The following is a 17,959-nucleotide window of genomic DNA, read 5'->3' on the forward strand; positions in this document are numbered from 1 at the left end:
CTCATTTTACAGATGAGGAAACTGAGGCAAACAGGATTAAGTGATTTGTCCAGGGTCACGCAGTTAATAAGTATCTGAAGCCAGATTTAAAAGATGAGTTTTCCTGACTCTAGGCCTGGCACTCTATCCACTGTACCACCTACATAGATGTATGGAAAAGGAATTGGCTAAAAGGGGCACACCCCTGAAAAAAATTTATATCTGTTTTTTTATGTGGAAAAAGCCATTATTATTTTTCTGTTTTTGTTCATTTCTTGACAAATTTGGCCTTTATTTGATAGAGTATCTAGTGCACTTCAGCAAAGCTATACCTAAAAAACTATTTCCCTTGAGCCTTTGTACTCAATAAACTTTGTGACTTCCTTATTACCTCTAGGTTCAAATACAAGCGCCTGTTTGGCACGTCAAGCCTCCCCCAGCCTGACTTCAAGCTGCCTTTCCGGTCTTGTTAAATATTATTTGACTTTGATTCACTCTGACCTTCTTGCTATTCCTCTCCCACAGCCTACTCTGTCTCCTCTCTATGTGCCCCCCTTGGGTAGCAGGCTCTCCTTCCTCACTTTGCCCTCTTAGAAAACCTAATTGTCTTCAAAGCTCTGCTTGTGTCACCAGTTCTACGAGGCCTTTTCTGATTCTGCCTCCCACAGAGATTCCTAGCCTTCTTTATGTCATGACCCCTTTGGCAGCACCCCTTCTCTGAGCAGCAATTTGAAATTCATAAAATAAAATACATGGTGCTATGAAAGAAATCAATTATATTGAAATATAGCTATCAAAATAGTTTTTTAAAGTTCACTGACTCCAGGTTAAGAACTCCTGCTAATTGCTAATCACCTTCCTAAAACAATATTTTACCTATATCTTTATTTTGTATATGTTTACAATTTGTATATTTTGTGTTCCTTCATAGAAAGTTACCTCTTTAAGGGTTTTTTCATCTTTGTATTGCCAGCACTTTGCACAGTGCCTGACACAGAGAAATCATTTAATAAATACTTGTTGAATGACTGTTGATTGGTTTATACTGTAATATAATTTTCAGTAATGATGTAAGACAAAGACATTCATGTTGTAATGAAAAACAGGAAAGGGGAGACCATGAAATGCAGGTTTCTCCGAGTTTTCAGTCAAGCCATCCTCCACGTGGTACACCCCCTCGATGGCAGGTCATCAGTAGAAGTAGTGGAGTTTATGAGAAAGAACACATCCATTAGCATGCCCCCAAATGAAACAGAGTATGGCTGATTATTTTGCTCATGCTGGTAACGATATGCTGCTGCAGATTTTTGCTAATATCGAGGAAACCTGCTGATGCTCTAGGAGAAGGAAAACACTTATAGGTCCTTGAGAAGAGAGCTACTGTCAGTCCTAGATGCTTGTTAAAAGGAAGAGCTTGGCAGAAAAGCGTTAAAGAAAGGCTTCTCTGTTCTAACAGGTCCTTTGCAGTAATAGTCTACTGGAATCAACAGACTACTGGCTACAGAACCAGAGGACCCCATGCCAAATCGGGTTTGTGGAAGACAAGTCTGAAAACTGTGCATCCGTGAGTACACAAAACATTTGGGTTATAGATCCCTGTAAACAAAAGACAATGAATAACCAGACCTACCTTTCAGGAAATACTGTTTTTAATTTGCTAACTATATGCCTTTGGGAGACTTTATTTTTGAAATTTTCACAGGGCTAAAGGGAGGCTCTGGAACATTTATTGATACAGTAGAGATGAAAAGGACAATATTTTTGTTTACAGTTTTTCAAGTATAATTGTGTTTATTTCAACATATGAATTCTGTCTGTTTAAAAGAGGAAGATTTTTCTCAAGTCCCCAGAGGAAATCAGAGATATAGAGCCTGCATGGTAACAATCAAGAATAGCTGACCATTTAAAAGGCTACAATGCATATTATTTGAAAATGTAGAAAAATCACTGAGTGGATGGATATTATTCTTATGAGAAGTGAATATGGATGGGCCTTGAGTCAGTGTAAAACCCTCTGCATTTCTTTCAGATTATAGCTATAATAATGTGACAGAATTGTTACTAAGCCTAAAAAAGAACTCAGCTTAAGTTAAATTAAACCTATTATATATTACTAGTTTTATGGACAAAGCCTTTTTCACTTAACAAAGGAAATGTTTCACTTAAATTACATACTTGAAGGTTTTCAAATAAGAAATAAAAAATATTTAAATGAAATAGGTTCTGTGCTCCATATGGTCATTTTAATTGATCTGTCAGTTCCCAGGTCTGGTGGGATCATCACTGCACATGGGAAGGAGGGGCTGGGGGTTCTTTTCAGAGAACAAAGAAATTAAATTTTCTTGTTTGAATTGAGAGAATTGGCTTTGTGCTATTTCTGTTTGTAAGTTGCTTGCCAGCATTTCTGTCAAGAGTAAGAAATACAGTGAAAGCTAAAAATGGAATGAGTTTGGGGTTTTCATCTATAAGGAGGACAAGAGGCCATCAGACAACCCTTTGTCAGTTTATATTCCAACACTGGAGAATTTCAGGGCAATGTTGATGAAGAATGCACAACCATTTGACATATTTAAGACCCTCTTTCCTTAGTAATATGGTCAGGGTTAGGGCTAGATTGTTTTATAGCTTTACTGCCTTGTTTGGAAAAGTAGTGCCTGGCTAAGAGGCAATGAAGATTTTTTTTCCTTTTAAGGTATCAGGCAAATAAGTGCTACAATGTTTTGAAAATGCAAAAGGGAAAGAAGTCAGTCTTCTGACAGATCACTTTTGATACAGTTTACGTCATTGTATCTAAAGAGTAATGTGGAGTCAATGATATCTGGAGGTAGATACATTGTGACCCTAAGCATCACCCAAATTGCTAGTGCATTATAAGGGAGTTCAAATAAGAAGATTCTTCTCCCTTAAGCATTTTGCAATGAATAAGATTAGCCAATATTTACATAATGTTCTAAGATCTGCAAGAAGTTTACATACAATCATTTGATCCTCATAGACAACTCTGCCACATTTTATAGGTATTTCTGTCCCCAGGAAACTGAGACTGAGAGAGCAAAAGTGATTTGTCCATGGTTACATACACATCAAAAGAGGTTCATAGGCAGGATTTGAACCTAGATATCTCTTGAGTATGAGTCTGATGGTCTTTGAGAATCATAATCTGGCCCCAAAGGGTATGCAATCATCCAATAAGAAGTTGGAAAGACGAGTCACATATCTTACCCTCTCTTCAATCACCAGTTGTTAAACATGCTCCGATACATCTACACTGACCCTTATCTCCCATCAGATGGGCAGAGCTGATGGAAAAATGCTAGGGCAGGCCTCAGATTTCCCAGAAGATTATTGCTGGAAAGGATAAGATGTATGGTCTAGGCTAGTGAGATATAGAGGGGTGGGTTAATTAGCACTCACTTACCATTTAGGACAGCTCAAACGCCAGGGCAGAGAGTTCCAAGGATGAATAAATTAACTCACCCAGGGAACTTGGGTAGTTATGATCTTTGAAAGTCAGGTGGCATAGAGGGCTGGCTGTTCCAGGTGAGATGAAGTGAAAGAATGGCAGCTCTGATGACAAGGCAGTTGAACTTTTCTATTCATATTCATTTTTTTTTAAGAATCCCAGACTGGGATTTGAAGTACACTACTTCTAGTCCTTCATATTTTTGGAGAGAAGAGTTGCCAAGGGAATTGCCAAGTGACATATTTCCAAGTAAGGTATAGATGTTTCACACCTACAGTTGGTCCTTTTAGCTCTTCACAGAAAGCTGGAGAAATTCAAACAAAGAAAAAGTCATGGTATGTAGGAGATTTATTTCTTCTTACCATTTTCTACCCACTGGAACCACGACTAAGAACAAAATTATCTATTGTCCTTTGACCTCCAAGAGCTTAAAGAAATCTCAGAGTACCTGAAAGAAACCAGACATGATTGCACAAATGTATCACAGAGGCAAATAAAAACTATAATAAACATTAGAGACTTAAAACCATAGATAATATCTTTGGGCCTTTTTTAATCTGTATTTTAACTGCATCCCCCAGTTGTCTCCCTTTTCTTCTTCTATCACATGTATTTGTGTTTCTTCCACATGTTGTGATCATGGAATGATAGAGTATTTGGTGAGAAAAGGTACTTTGAGCTCACTTAATTCATAGATGAAGGAACTGTAACCTAGAGAGATGTGACCTTCCTGGAGTCACTTAGTTGGTCAGTAGCATAACAGGGACTAGAATTCAGTATCCATGGCTCTCAATTCAATGTCTTTGCCTTACAATACACTGCTTTATAAGATGAAATGCAGCACTGGGACCCCCAAATCACTATCCACCTTTTGATTTGAATTCCAATCATCTAGGAAGACATTTATATTAATCTGGGATTACTAGATGGCATTACTTACATGAAAGCTTATTAAATCCTTGTTAAAGATGTATAGTAATCTTCCTAGATGATCACTAAATTAGAGCTGGAAGGGATTCTTAGAGGTGAGTTCAATTGCTTCATTTTATAAGTGAGGAAACTGCTCAATATTGCCCAGGTAGGAAGGTACAGATGCTGGGATATAAACTCAGCTTCTCTGACTCTAAATCTGTGGCTGCTGTTGCTGTTTTCACTGTACCATGCTACGACTACCTCCTTATTTGATCTTATCTTACCACAGGGAATAGCTTTAAAAATTTCTGGATTTTGCCATGTAATACTTTAGAACAAACAGTCCCATTGCCTAGGGAAGCAGTGGGATATAGTGGAAAGAGAAAATGGCAGAGAAGTCTGAAGACTTGAATTGTAGTCCAAACCCTTCTGCTGACTGACTGGTTGGCCATGGGCATGTCTTTGTACTTATTTAGACCTCAGCTTTTCCAAAGGAAGCACATAAGCATATCTTCCCTTGGGGAGGGTGATTGGGGTCCACAGGGTCTTTCTCAAGACAACTCTTAGTCTTGTATTTATCAATGGTTCAATGTATCCATGGTCTCACTGATTGATGTATGCACTTTCTCTACCACTGCAGATTTATCTGCATTCATTTATGTAGAGAGGGGTCTCAGACACACAGCTGAGGGCTACATAGGACTTACAACACTCCCAAATATGACCTGAACTGGGTTAAAGTGGAATTGGGAAGTATTTAACAAAATAAATAAAAACATAATAAATATAAGAAATATTACATTTTGAAATTAAGTCAATATGCAGCCCACAGGGAGCCTTATGTCTAGGTTAATGGCACTTCATTTCTATTTGAGTTTGACATGACTGATGCACAGCATCAGGAAACAGTGCATAAGCCATACCTTGTTCTAATAAAAGATAAATACCTGTGTCCTAGAATTTGAGTACAGTGAAGAATAGGCTGATACGTTTGGTGAGAAAAGTTTGGTAAGGAAAAATTATTGTCTTTGGGATTTTGCCAGAACTGTTCAGAGAAAGAAGAGTTGAGCTCAAGAAACACCAACGTGATTAGACGTAAAATTTTGGAGCAGACATAAATGAACAAAGAACTGATGTGAATACAAAAGTTTTCAAGCTGAGATGGTGCATCTGACCCAGGATCTCAGGATAGGGAGATATATTTTACAAATTGAATTAAGCTGTAGGTTATGATTTTGTGAAATTTCTACATTTGTCATTGATAAAGATGTTTGACAATACAGGGCCAAAACCACAATGTACTAAAGACCTCCTTTCAGCTGGACAAAGGTAATCTTTGAAACCATCCCAGATATAATTAATATGAAAACTATAAGACAGTAGACTTTATAATTACTGAGGAAACATGTGAGTAGACAATTAAAGGTGTAGTTGATCAGCACTTAGAAAGTGAAGCAATGATCACTATAAGCCAGCTTGATTCAATCAAGAACCAATCATGCCAAAACCAACCATATTTTCTTTTTTGACAGCATTGCTAAACAGCTAGATCAGGGAAGTTCCATAGACATAATATAACTAGATCTTAATAATAATAATAATAATAAAACAACTTGCAGTTTTATGGTTCTTTAATGTTTGTAAAGCCAATGAGGTAGCACTCATAGAAGTGCCCAAAATGAGGGATGGGATAACTTCATTGTGCAGTGTTCTGATAAGACTACATCTAGAATATTTTGTGCAGCTCTGGATGCCACATTTTTTGGGGAAAATAACAATTTTATATAAAAGGGAGGCAGATTTCAGCTTAAGAACTATGCAAAAATGGAATTGATACCCTTGGAAGATAGTCAGTTCATCACCAGAGGTCTTTCAACAGAAGCTAAATAATCACTTAGCAGAAATTTAATAGAAACCTCCTTTTTCAAGTGGTAGTTATACCATCAAACCTCTATCTAAACTTCTTTCCAACTCAGAGACTATGGAAATTTGGTGATTCTGCCAACTAAGTAAACCTATCCACTTCGGATTTTTTCTTCTAACTTGCAAAAACGCAAAATTACTCCAAGACTATCAATGATTTTTAAAAAACATTATTTTGAATGATATGAAATATGTTAGGGAACAATGGAATTAGATATTAATATACAAAAATCATTAGCTGAGATGTTTATCTTGATAGATTCTAGTGCTAAGAGTTGGAGTTAGGGTTCCTTTGTAGTCTCATCTTTTTATATTAATTACAAATTAATTTAGCCCCTTTGCAATCTGTTACCACCTTCTCCTGTTTGTTTTCATTTAATTTAAGATTGGGAAGAGTCACTTTTTTATGACTTGAGCCTTCATTAAAAATTACTTTCACATTTCATTGTATTTTTAATATACAGTCACTGGCTGTTCCTTTGTAGGTCATTCAGCTTTGTAAATGAATCTAAGTTCTTTCAAATAAAAAAAGTCATGGTAAACTTCTAGGGACCTTTAACATTATTTACAAAGAGAAAGGGGGGAGATATTGTGATGACTATTAATTGTGCTTAGTCTATCCAAATTGTAATTTTTTGTGCTTTGGAAACTTTAATTTTAAGGATCAGTCTATAATTTAATACCCCTCATTACATGTAAAAACAATTTTAACACTCCTTTTTAAAATTTTTGAGTTCCAAATTCTCTCCTGCCCTTCTTCTCCTCCCGCATCTCCATTGATAAAGTAAGAAATTTGATATAGGTTGTACATGTGCAGTCATGTAAAATATGTTTCTATGTTAGTCATGTTGTGAAAGAAAATGCAAACACAAAAAAACAAGAAAAATAAAGAAAGTTAAAAAAAAGTATGCTTTGATCTTCATTCAGACTCCATCAGTTCTTTTTCTAGAGATGTATAGCATTTTTCATCAAAAGACATCAAATGTCTTAGATCATTATATTCCTTAAAATAGCTAAGTCATACACAGTTGATCATCATATAATGTTGCTGTTACTATATACAATGCTCTTCAGGTTCTCCTCATTTAACTTTGCATCAGTTCATGTAAGTCTTTTCAAGTTTTTTTTTTTCCTGAGAGCCACCTGCTCATCATTTCTTATAGCATAATAGTGTTCTATCACAATTTCATACGACAACTTGTTCAGTCATTCCCTAAAGGATGGACATCTCAAATTCCAATTCTTTGCCACCCCTAAAAGAGCTGCTATAAATATGTTTGTACATATAGGTCCTTTTCTTTTTTATTATTTATCTCTTTGGAATACAGACCTAACAGTGGTATTGCTTGATCAGATGGTATGCATGGTTTTATAGCCCTTTGGACATAATTCCAAACTGCTCTCCAGAATGACTGAATCAGCATCTCACTTCACCAACAGAATATTAATGTCTCAATTTTCCCACATCCCCTCAAATATTTGTCATTTTCCTTTTCTGTCACATTAGCCAATCTTATAGGAATGGGGTGGCAGCTCAGAGTTGTTTTGATTTGCATTTCTCTAATCAACAGTGATTTAAAGCATTTTTATATGACTATATATAGTTTTCATTACTTCATCTGAAAACAGCCTGTTCTTATCTTTTGACCATTTATCAACTGAGGAATGGCTCTTATTTCTATAAATTTGACTCAGTTCTCTATATATTTAAGAAATTAGGTCTTTATCAGAGAAACTTGCTGTAATTTTTTCACAGTTATGATTACTAACTTTGTATTTCCCTCCATAGTATTTCCCCCATTTATCCTACTCTCTCCCCTTTTGCCTTGCCCCTTTCTCAAAAGTATTTTCCTTCTGACTTTTACCCACCCCAGTCCACCCTCCCTTCTATCAGTGCCACCACTCCCCTTCTCTTCTCCCCTTCCCCTCCTACTTTCTTATAGAGTAAGATAGATTTCTATACCCAACTGAGTGTGTGTGTGTTATGCTCTCTTTGAGCCAATTCCAAAGAAAGTAAGGTTAGTGCACTCCCTCCTCCACCTCCCCCATTTTCCTCTCCACTGAAAAAGTTTTATCTCACCTCTTTTATGTGAGATAATTTACTCCCATTCTACCTTTCCCTTTTCCCTTCTCCCAAGGCATTCCTCTTTCTCACAGCTTCCTTTTATTTTATTTTTTGATAACCATGCCATCATATTCAACTTACAACCATATCCTTTGTCCATGTGTACTCCTTCTAGCTGCTCTAACAGGAAAGTTTTAGGAGTTATAAGTGTCCTTTTGCTATGTCGGAATGTAACCATATTAAAGCCCTTATGATTTCTTTTTCCTGTTTACTTTTTTATGGTTCTTTTGAGTCTTATATTTGAAAGTCAAATTTTCTATTCAGCTCTGGTTTTTTCATCAGGAATGCTTGAAAGTTTTCTATTTCATTGAATGTTCATTTTTCCCGTGATGGATTATACCCAGTTTTGCTAGGTAGGTGATTCTCAGTTGTAATCCTAACTCTTTTGCCCTCTGGAATATCATATTTCAAGCCTTCTGATCCTTTAATGTAGCTACTGCTAAATCTTGTGTTATCCTGACTGTGGCTCTACGATATTTAAATTGTTTCTTATTTGCTGCTTACAATATTTTCTCCTTGACCAGGAAACTGGAATTTTTGGTGCCTCCTTTACCAAGTTGTTGATTCTTTTTTCATAATTTTCTTGCATTACCAATTTTTTCTTCTATCTCTCTTACTTGATTTTTAAAATCACTCTTGAATTCTTCCATGTCCTAAGATCTATTCATATTTTTCCTCGAGGCTTTGGATGTAGCAGCCTTGAGTATGTTGTCTTCTTCTGTGTTTGTGTTTTGATCTTCCCTTTCATCATAATAAATTTCTATAGTCAGGATCTGTTTTTTGCTTTTTGCTCATTTTTCCAGCCTTTTTCTTGACTTTTAACTCTCTCTATGCTGAAGTGGGGCTCTGTTTCCCAAGTGGAAACAACACTGCCCCAAACTTTAAATTTTTTGTGCAGACGTTTCAGAGATAGTTCCAGGGATTTTGTGAATTTAGGGTTCTACCAAGGTGGTATGATCTAAGGAGAGGTGTATTTACTACTCTCCTGGCCTGTGCTCTGGTCTGTGAGTGACCACAAGCATTTTTTTCTGCCCTGGAATTGTGACCAGAATCTCAGCTCCCCTGCAGCTGCAAGCTCTGGTGTGCTAGTGCTCCTCCTTGTTCTGGAACTGTGGCCCACATCCAAATATGGGCAATGCAACAGGGTCCTGCCCCCACTGCCAGCAAAAGAATAACTATAATCTCCTTCTGGCCAGTTGTCGAGCCACCTTACCATCTGTGAACTGAGAGGTACCGAAACTGCTGCCACTTATTCAGTCATCCCTGAGACCTACTGCTGGTTTGGTGGTATGCAACACACACTGGATTGTGCTCCACTTTCACACTGGTAGAACAGACCTTTCCTATGGACCTTTTAAGTTGTCTGGGGCTGGAAAGTTGTTTCACCCCATCCTTTTGTGGGTTCTGCCACTCTAGAATTTGTTTTGAGGCATTACTTAAAAATTTTTGAAGAGGTTTTGGGGAGAGCTCAGGTGATTTTCTCCCTTTTATTCACCAGTTTTGTTCTGGCTCCCACCCCAAATTATAATGTTAATAGTAAAGACAAAATGGAAATGCCAACCATGAATAACTCATCTTGAATTACATCTCTTTTTTAATGTATATCTTTTGTTTTTACATCACCTTAATTTCCAAATATCTCTCTTCTATACTCCAAGCCATCTCTTTTAACAAAAAAAAAAATATATATCAGAAGCAATATCAGAAGCAATTAGGGGAACTTTCAATAGTTTACCTGTCAGACTTATAGATAAGGGAAGAACTTATGACTAAACAAGATGTTATGGATGTAAATGGGTAATTTTGATTATACCAAATTTAAAATATTTTGCACATACAAGACAAAGCAGTCAAGATTAGAAGGAAAACAGAAAATTGGGGGAGGGGAGATTTTCATCAAGTTACTCTGATAAAGGCCTTGTTTCTCAGATATATAGACAAATGAATCAGATGTATAAGAATACAAGTCATTCCCCAGTTCATAAATGGGCAAAGGATATGAATGCAGTTTTCAGAAGAAATCAAAGCTATCTATAATCATATGATAAAATGTTCTAAATCACCAGAGAAATGTAAATTAAAACATCTCTGAGCTACCACCCATACCTATCTGACTAACTAATATGACAAAAAGGGGGTGGTGAATGACAGATGCTGGAGAATATATGGGGAAAAATGGGACACTGATGCGTTATTGGTGAAGTGGTATACTGATCTGACCGTTCTGGAGAGCAATTTAGAACTCTGCCCAAAGGACTATAAAACTCTGCATATCCTTTGACCCAGCAACACCACACCTATGTCTATACCCTAAAGAGATCAAAGAGGGGGAAAAAAAGGCCTATATGTACAAAAATATTTATAGCAGCTCTTTTTGTAGTGGGAAAGAATTAGAAATTGAGGGGATGCCCATCAATTGGGGAATGGCTGGACAAGCTGTGGTGTATGATTGTGATGGAATATTATTGTGTTAAAAGAAATGACAAGCAGGATAATTTCAGAAAAATATCTGGGAAGACTTGATAAACTGATATAAAGTGAAATGACCAGAACCAAGAGAACATCATACACAATAACAGCAATGTTGTATGATGAGCAACTATGAATGACTTAGCTATTCTCAGAAATACAATGATCCAAGACAATTCCAAAGAAGTTATAATGAAAAATGCTATTCACTTCCAGAAAAAGAACTGATGGAGTCTAAATGCAAATCAAGACATACTTTTTTTTAAAACTTTCCTTATTCTTCTTGCTTTTTGTTTTTTGGGTTGTCGGGGGCCAATTGCTCTGCATTTTCTTTTGCAATATGGCTAATATGGAAATGTTTTGCAAGACTGCACATGTATAATCTATATCAAATCACTTGCCTTCTCAAGGAAGGAAGAGGGGAAAGGTACAGACAACTTGGAACTCAATTTTTTTCTTACATGAATGTTAAAAAATTTTGGTTATGTGTAATTGAGAAAAATAAAATAAAAATAGAACATAAAAAAAAAGAAACAAAAAAAGAAAAAAAAGAAGGGGAAAAAGCAGTTCAGCAAAATTAACCAGTGTATTCATCAGTTCTGATAGTATACAATATTTTCTGCCTCTGCAAATGAAGGATATATTTTATCTATATTTAGTATATTTTTCCTCACTCTGTAAAGGCCATGCTCGATATTATATTTCTATAGCATTAAAGTTGCTTTTTTTCTACAATTATATCATTGAAGTCATTGTGTATATTGCTTTCCTGATTCTGCTTGCTTTTCTGCATCATGATATATTTTCCCATACTTCTCTCTATTCTTCATAGTCATCATTTCTTATGATCCAGTAATGTTTCATTGAATTCCTATACCACAGCTTATTTAATCGTTCACCCAATCTATGGGAATCTACTTTGTTTCCAATTTTTGCTACTACAAAAAACTTTTGCTAGACAGAGCTAGGTGGTGCACAGGATACAGCACTAGTCCTAGAGCCACATCCAGGCTCAGTCATTTATTAGATGTATGACACCTCTGAAAAGTCAGACTGAATAATATTTTTGTGTGCCTTGGAAGGAAAAAAACCCCTGCAATATTTATGCAATTTCTCAGCTATAATTTGGGGAAATTCTTTAGCTGTTTTGACAAAATGACATATGCTATTAAAATAACTTTGAGATACATATTTCATACAATTCCTGCTGTTATACATGCCCTCATTCTCCACTAAATGAAAAGCTTATCAATCAAGCAAAAACAATGTTTCTCATTAGGATATCATTAGACTTCAGAGGAACTGACTTCATAATTTTCTTTTTCCTTTCAGTAGAATTTTTTTTTATATGTCAGGGTACTTTGCATTTTTAATTAGTTCTCCTTTGTAGCACCCCTATGGACTTAAAAGAATGGTAGTTTCTGTTTTACAACTCAGGGACCTGAGATTAAAACAGTTCTATGACTTACTGAGAGCTTACCCTGGACACCTGCTTTGCATTCTTAGACCTTTATTGCTCTTGAATAATAATGAGATACACTCCCCTCAGTCAGATCCTCAAACAAACCTGTGGAGATTTATTAGGAAATGAAAAGATGCTGTAAGCAGATTAGCTGCCTAGAATGGCCATTCTTGCTGAAAAAAAAAATACTTTAAATATTTGATTACTAGTTCATGTATGGTTTTGCCTCTTGCAAAATCATACCTGCCATCTCAGGTTACCTACATGGATAAGAGTCAAATAGTCCGAACCAACAATAGTAAGCCAATAGGCATTTATTAAGTGTTTACTGTGTGCCAGGCACTGTGCTAAGCACTAGCAATACAAATAAAGGCAAATAAAAGAGCATACTATCTAACGGGGAGAAACAACTTGCACACAACTCTCTCTCTCCTCTCTCTCTCTCTCTCTCACTCTCTCTCTCTCTCTCTGTTTCTCTCTCTTTCTCCCTTCCTCCCTCTCCCCCTTCCTTCTTCCCTCCCTCCTCGTCCTCCTCCTTCTCCCTCTCGTTTTTCTCTTTCTCTATCTCTCATTTCTCTCTCTCATTTCTCTTCTTTTTCTCTTTTTTCTCTCTGTCTCTCATTTCTCTCTTATTTTTCTCTTCTATACAGATCTCTCTCTCTCTCTCTCTTTCTCTCTCTCTCTCTCTCTCCCCACACACATGCATGCACACACACACACACACTATATATATATATATATATATATATATATATATATGTATATATATATATATGTATGTATACACACACACACAGTGTGAATGAAAGGCAATCTCAAAACTACAGAACTAGTGCTGAGTGCTAATAAGTTCAGTTTTGAGTTTGAGATATCTATAGGACATCCAGTTGGAGATACGCAATAGGTAGTTGGAGATGTGAGACTAGAGGTCAGCTGAGACATTAGAGCTGGATAAGTAGGTTTGAGAATCATCACCATAGAGATAATAATTGAATATATGTGATCTAATGAGATCACCAAGCAAGGCAGTATAGAGGGAAAAGAAAAAAACTGTTCAGGATTAATCAACATAGGTTCAATTCCATGGGCTTACTAAATAACCTAAAGCTGTAATGATTCCATGACCCCTTGACTCATTTCATGTCTCACATCACTTTTCCAAACACAAAAAAGCAAATATCAACAATACATCTTTTTGGTTGGTCCACTGCTCAAATACAAGTCAGGACTCCGCAGTCTTATTTTCCCTCTTTTCATCAGATATTTCATTTCTGCCTTTGAATCCTCGATGACTAGCACAGTACCTAGCATTTAGAATGTGATTCATTAATGCTTTTTGATTGATTGGTTGACTGAGAAGTCACAAAGACTAGGAAAAGGAGAAAGTGATGATAAAAAAGAAAACCAGAAGGTGGAAAAAGGCAGCTCAGAATACCCTTTCCATATGTTCACTTCAGCTTGATGACAGATTAGACAATGTTTTTCCCCTTTTTCATATGCCCAGCACTTATTACAGTGCCTGGCACATAATAAGGGCTTAATAGATGCTTGTTAATTAATAGGGGCTTGGAAATATCATTCCCTGTGATCTTTTTCAAATCATTTTGTGGTCTAATTATAAAGAGCTAACATTTATATGGGGCAGCTATGTGGTGCGGTGGATAGAATGCCAAGCCTGAAGTCAGGAAGACTCATCTTCATAAGTTCAAATCTGGCTTCAGAGACTTACTAGCTATGTGACCTTTGGCAAGTCTGCCTCAGTTCCTCTTCTGTAAAATGAGCTGAAGAAGGCAATGACAAACCACTCCAGTATCTTTACCAAGCATTACAAAGATTCAGAAATGACTGGACGACAAAAACATTTATATAGAACTTTAGAATTTGCAACATGCTTTATGTATATTAACTTATTTGATTATCAGAACAATCCCATACAAGAAATACTACAGGTATTATTATCCCCATTTTATTGATGGAGAAATTAAAACTCTTGAGAAGTCAAGTGACATTCACATTATCCAAGCTAATGTATGTCAGAGATGGTATTTAAAACCAAACACCTCCTAACTCCAAATCTGGAGGTCCACAAGACTATAGGACCTCTAACCAGGGGCTCAAATTCTATCTTGAGAAACCCTACCTCCAGGCAATCACTTACTGGCTCTGTGGTTAGCTTTTCAGATTTTATGATGCCTCACTAAGAGGATATGCTGTTGATGAGATGGCTTTTGAATAACATATTGCTTTAAAGCTGCTGTAACTCCTATAATAGAACCAAACAATGATTTTCTTAAAAAAAAAAAAAGGAAAAAAAGAAAAAAGAAACCATCATGTGCTACTCTGTGCAGACTAAAAATTCACAGAAAAATAATTAAGATGGTTAAAAGTATCAGAAAAATCAATGTAATATATTTGTTAAAATAAATGTAAATAATATTCAGATTATCTGCTTTTGGGGGTTATACAATGCTTCCCTATTTCTATTTTTTTCCAGTGACTAACTAATGCCTAATTCCATTATTTACAGAGAGTAAGTAACACCTGTACAAATTTAGAATAGATATTATGTAAGATACTTTCTATTTCTATTACTGTATTTGCGAAGGAAAGAATGACTTATAAAAATCACCTAATTTCTTTCTACACAGTAATTAGAGGTTATTTTACATTGAATAGAGCACTAGGCTTCAAAGAAATGGGTTTGAATCCATCCTGTGACACATACTAGCTTTGTGATGAAGTCTAAGTCACTTAACCTCTCTGTCTTCCATTTCCTCATCTATGAAATGGTGATAGTAATCCTTCTGGCTTCTATCTCAAATTGCCAGTCAAGATTAAAGAAAATAATGTATACAAAGTTATTTCAAAGTTTTAATGTGCTATATAGTTATCTATGCCATACTAGTTAGAGAAATAACCCTAGGGTTAGAATAAAAGACAAATATCAACTGTACTTTGAATTAGATAACAAAGCAATATGTGCATAAGTGTTATATTTCTTTAAATCTTGCATCAAGTAGCATTTTCTTAATATTAAAATGTAAAAATAACCAATGAGTTTGTAGTCAGCATTTACTTTTATTAAAATATATTTGCGTAGAAAATCAATTTTTCACCTGCACTATTAGAAGAAAACTCATGTGAATAGCAAATTTTTGAGCTTATGTTATTCTAAATAAGCAGAAATTTATGGCAGCTATTAGGAAAAAATCATTTACTTCTAGAGAGCATGCTTTGCACAAATATAGCCATTGTTGATGATGGAAGAAAACATCAACAATCATATGTTGTTAGGCCTACTACTGATTATCCCTCCAAAGGAGTAATGAAAAGAACCAATATTATTGTAATTGAAGTTTAAAGGTTAAGTAGGGCTTAAGTGTAAGTAGCAGTGTATTCTAAAAGCCATAGATTTATATGAAATGCAACAACTTAGACATCTGGGTCATTCTTTCATGAAAATAACCATAAATCATGAAAGTGCCCTTTTCAACCATTTTGCAGTTTTCAGCCACATGTTCAGAAGCTAACATTCATTGCTAAAAACCGTTCTGAGTTTGCTTTCTAGCTAATTCCCAATAACCATAATTGCAAGTGGTGTGTAACTTCATGCACTTACAGGAATTTACTCTTTTCATATCACTTTAATAGTCCAGGGAAGCTTTGTTTTAGAAAGCTCTGAAATACTCAGTGTTAATTGAGGAAAGTGCCTTTAGGAACTGAAAACAAAAATGCACTTTTGATAAAAAGTAATTGCTCCTTCCTTACCATTTGCATGTACTCAACTTCATTCTCATTCCTTGCATCTCCTCTTTCAAACATTTCATTAAGTACTGGAGTCTCTATATTAAAAAAGAACTATGATGTTTTGGGAGTTACAATGGATGGAAGAAGGGCATCTTCTTATTTCAACTTGCTGAAAGAAGATTAATAATTTAACGCAATTTAGGGTTTCCGGGAAGAATAAGAGAGGTGTGGCAATGATAGATGGATCCTTTTTAATTGTTATGAAGATAAATTCACACTACCCATTTCAACTCTCCCTTAACCCAAATCTGACCCTGAATTTTTCTTTAACAGATCAAGAATAAAGATGTCACCAATCAGCATTGCAAGAAGGTAGTTTGTCGTTATATAGAAATCAATAAAATAATGTTTTTCTCGATTAAATTTCCAAATCCTTCAAACGTTATTTTTTCATTCTTTGAAAAATGGTTTAAGCAGTTGGAATCATAAGATATCAGAATGGGAAGGGGTCTTACCAGGCAACCTTCCAGAAATTTGTTATGAACAATTTACTTCCTGTGACCTTGAATTTTATTAGAAATTACATAATCTGTATTTATATCTATATGTCAGGTTCTGATTAGTACAACTAATGAATGAAGTGATTTCATGGATTTGAAGCCACACTATTGGAGGTTCTAATAAGGTATTTGGTTTTAGCCCAATATAAATATGCAGTGTGAATCCAAATAATGGGACTACTCCAGGATATTCATAATTCACACTAATTGGGACCCAGATTACATCAAAGTTTTTTGTTAAGAATTCCCATGATTTGAAGATCTGTTTTGATCACAGTGATGACGCCATTATATTGGCTGGAGAACCTAGACAGAAACTGGTTCAGATCCAAGGACATAGTGTTTTCATAGCCCTCTGGCAGATTAAATGAAGGCACTAGGAAGTTTTCTTGCAGTCTTTGCTTCATAGGGAACATTCCAACATTCCAGACAATATTATTTCCCCAGACTAAGGCCCACTGGTTTAGGCAGGGCTGGTGTGCAACAGAGAAGAAAGAGGTCTTGGAAGGATGATATCAAGAAGACTCAGAGCTACTGCTAAGAGATAAAAAGAAGCTGGGATTTAGAAGTAAGGTGTCTGACTGTAAAATGTACTCCAGTTATCTTAAGTCATCTGTGGATAGAATTGTCCCTTGATTGTGGTAGGAACTCTGTGGGTGGGAGTTTTGGGGGACAGGATGGAAGACTGTTAGGAGAAAACCTCAATGAAACATGCCTTCCTCTGATGGAAGGAAGAGCTAGAGAGGAATTAGAAGTTTTGTCTCTATTTTTGTAAGGGGTTTCTACTTCAACTCCTGATGCTTCTATGAGCTAGTTCTGGGGAGTGAGGCCAGTAGACTATGTCTCTGACTGATGGGAGGGAGATCAGTACAGATCTCACCTCTCTATTGGAGCCTGCCTGTCTCATTCCACCTCAATGATTTTTCTTGCCTCAGCCAGCTGGCTGATGATTGGTTGTCCCCTGTGTGGTTTTATATCACAGTTACATTTACCTTGATAAAATGCATTTCCTAGTTGGAAACATTTAAAACCAAGTAGTTTTTTTGAAATTTGTTTCCAGTGAAGACTGGAAAACAGATTCTCATTTCTTGAAAAGTTGATTCAGATTCTCAGAATAGTCATCTCAACAGAAAGATATGTCAAAGGGAAAGAAATGGAACTCCTCTACAATTGGGCAGGTGCTACCTTTCATTGCCATTTGAAAAGAAAATCAGCAAGTAGGCCTCACCACTTCTAAGGATATTTGTACACTTGGCTTGCTAACAGGTGAAATGAGAACAATTCACTTATCTTTCAGAAACCTAAACTACATTTGTGGC

General features: G+C 36.0%; 1 protein-coding gene across 2 annotated transcripts in view; it reads left to right on the plus strand.

Annotated features, from left to right (window-relative positions):
• Positions 1 to 17,959, plus strand: part of LOC118846382 (SPHK1 interactor, AKAP domain containing) — a 179,311-nt gene that overhangs the window by 84,887 nt on the left and 76,465 nt on the right. For both annotated transcript variants that reach the window (XM_036754872.1, XM_036754874.1), the window contains exon 3: positions 1,436 to 1,543. In XM_036754872.1, coding sequence (XP_036610767.1) covers positions 1,436 to 1,543 — 108 coding nt within the window. The remainder of the gene's footprint in view (positions 1 to 1,435; positions 1,544 to 17,959) is intronic.

The sequence above is a fragment of the Trichosurus vulpecula genome, chromosome 4 (assembly GCF_011100635.1).
Source record: "Trichosurus vulpecula isolate mTriVul1 chromosome 4, mTriVul1.pri, whole genome shotgun sequence".
NCBI classification, from domain to species: domain Eukaryota; kingdom Metazoa; phylum Chordata; class Mammalia; order Diprotodontia; family Phalangeridae; genus Trichosurus; species Trichosurus vulpecula.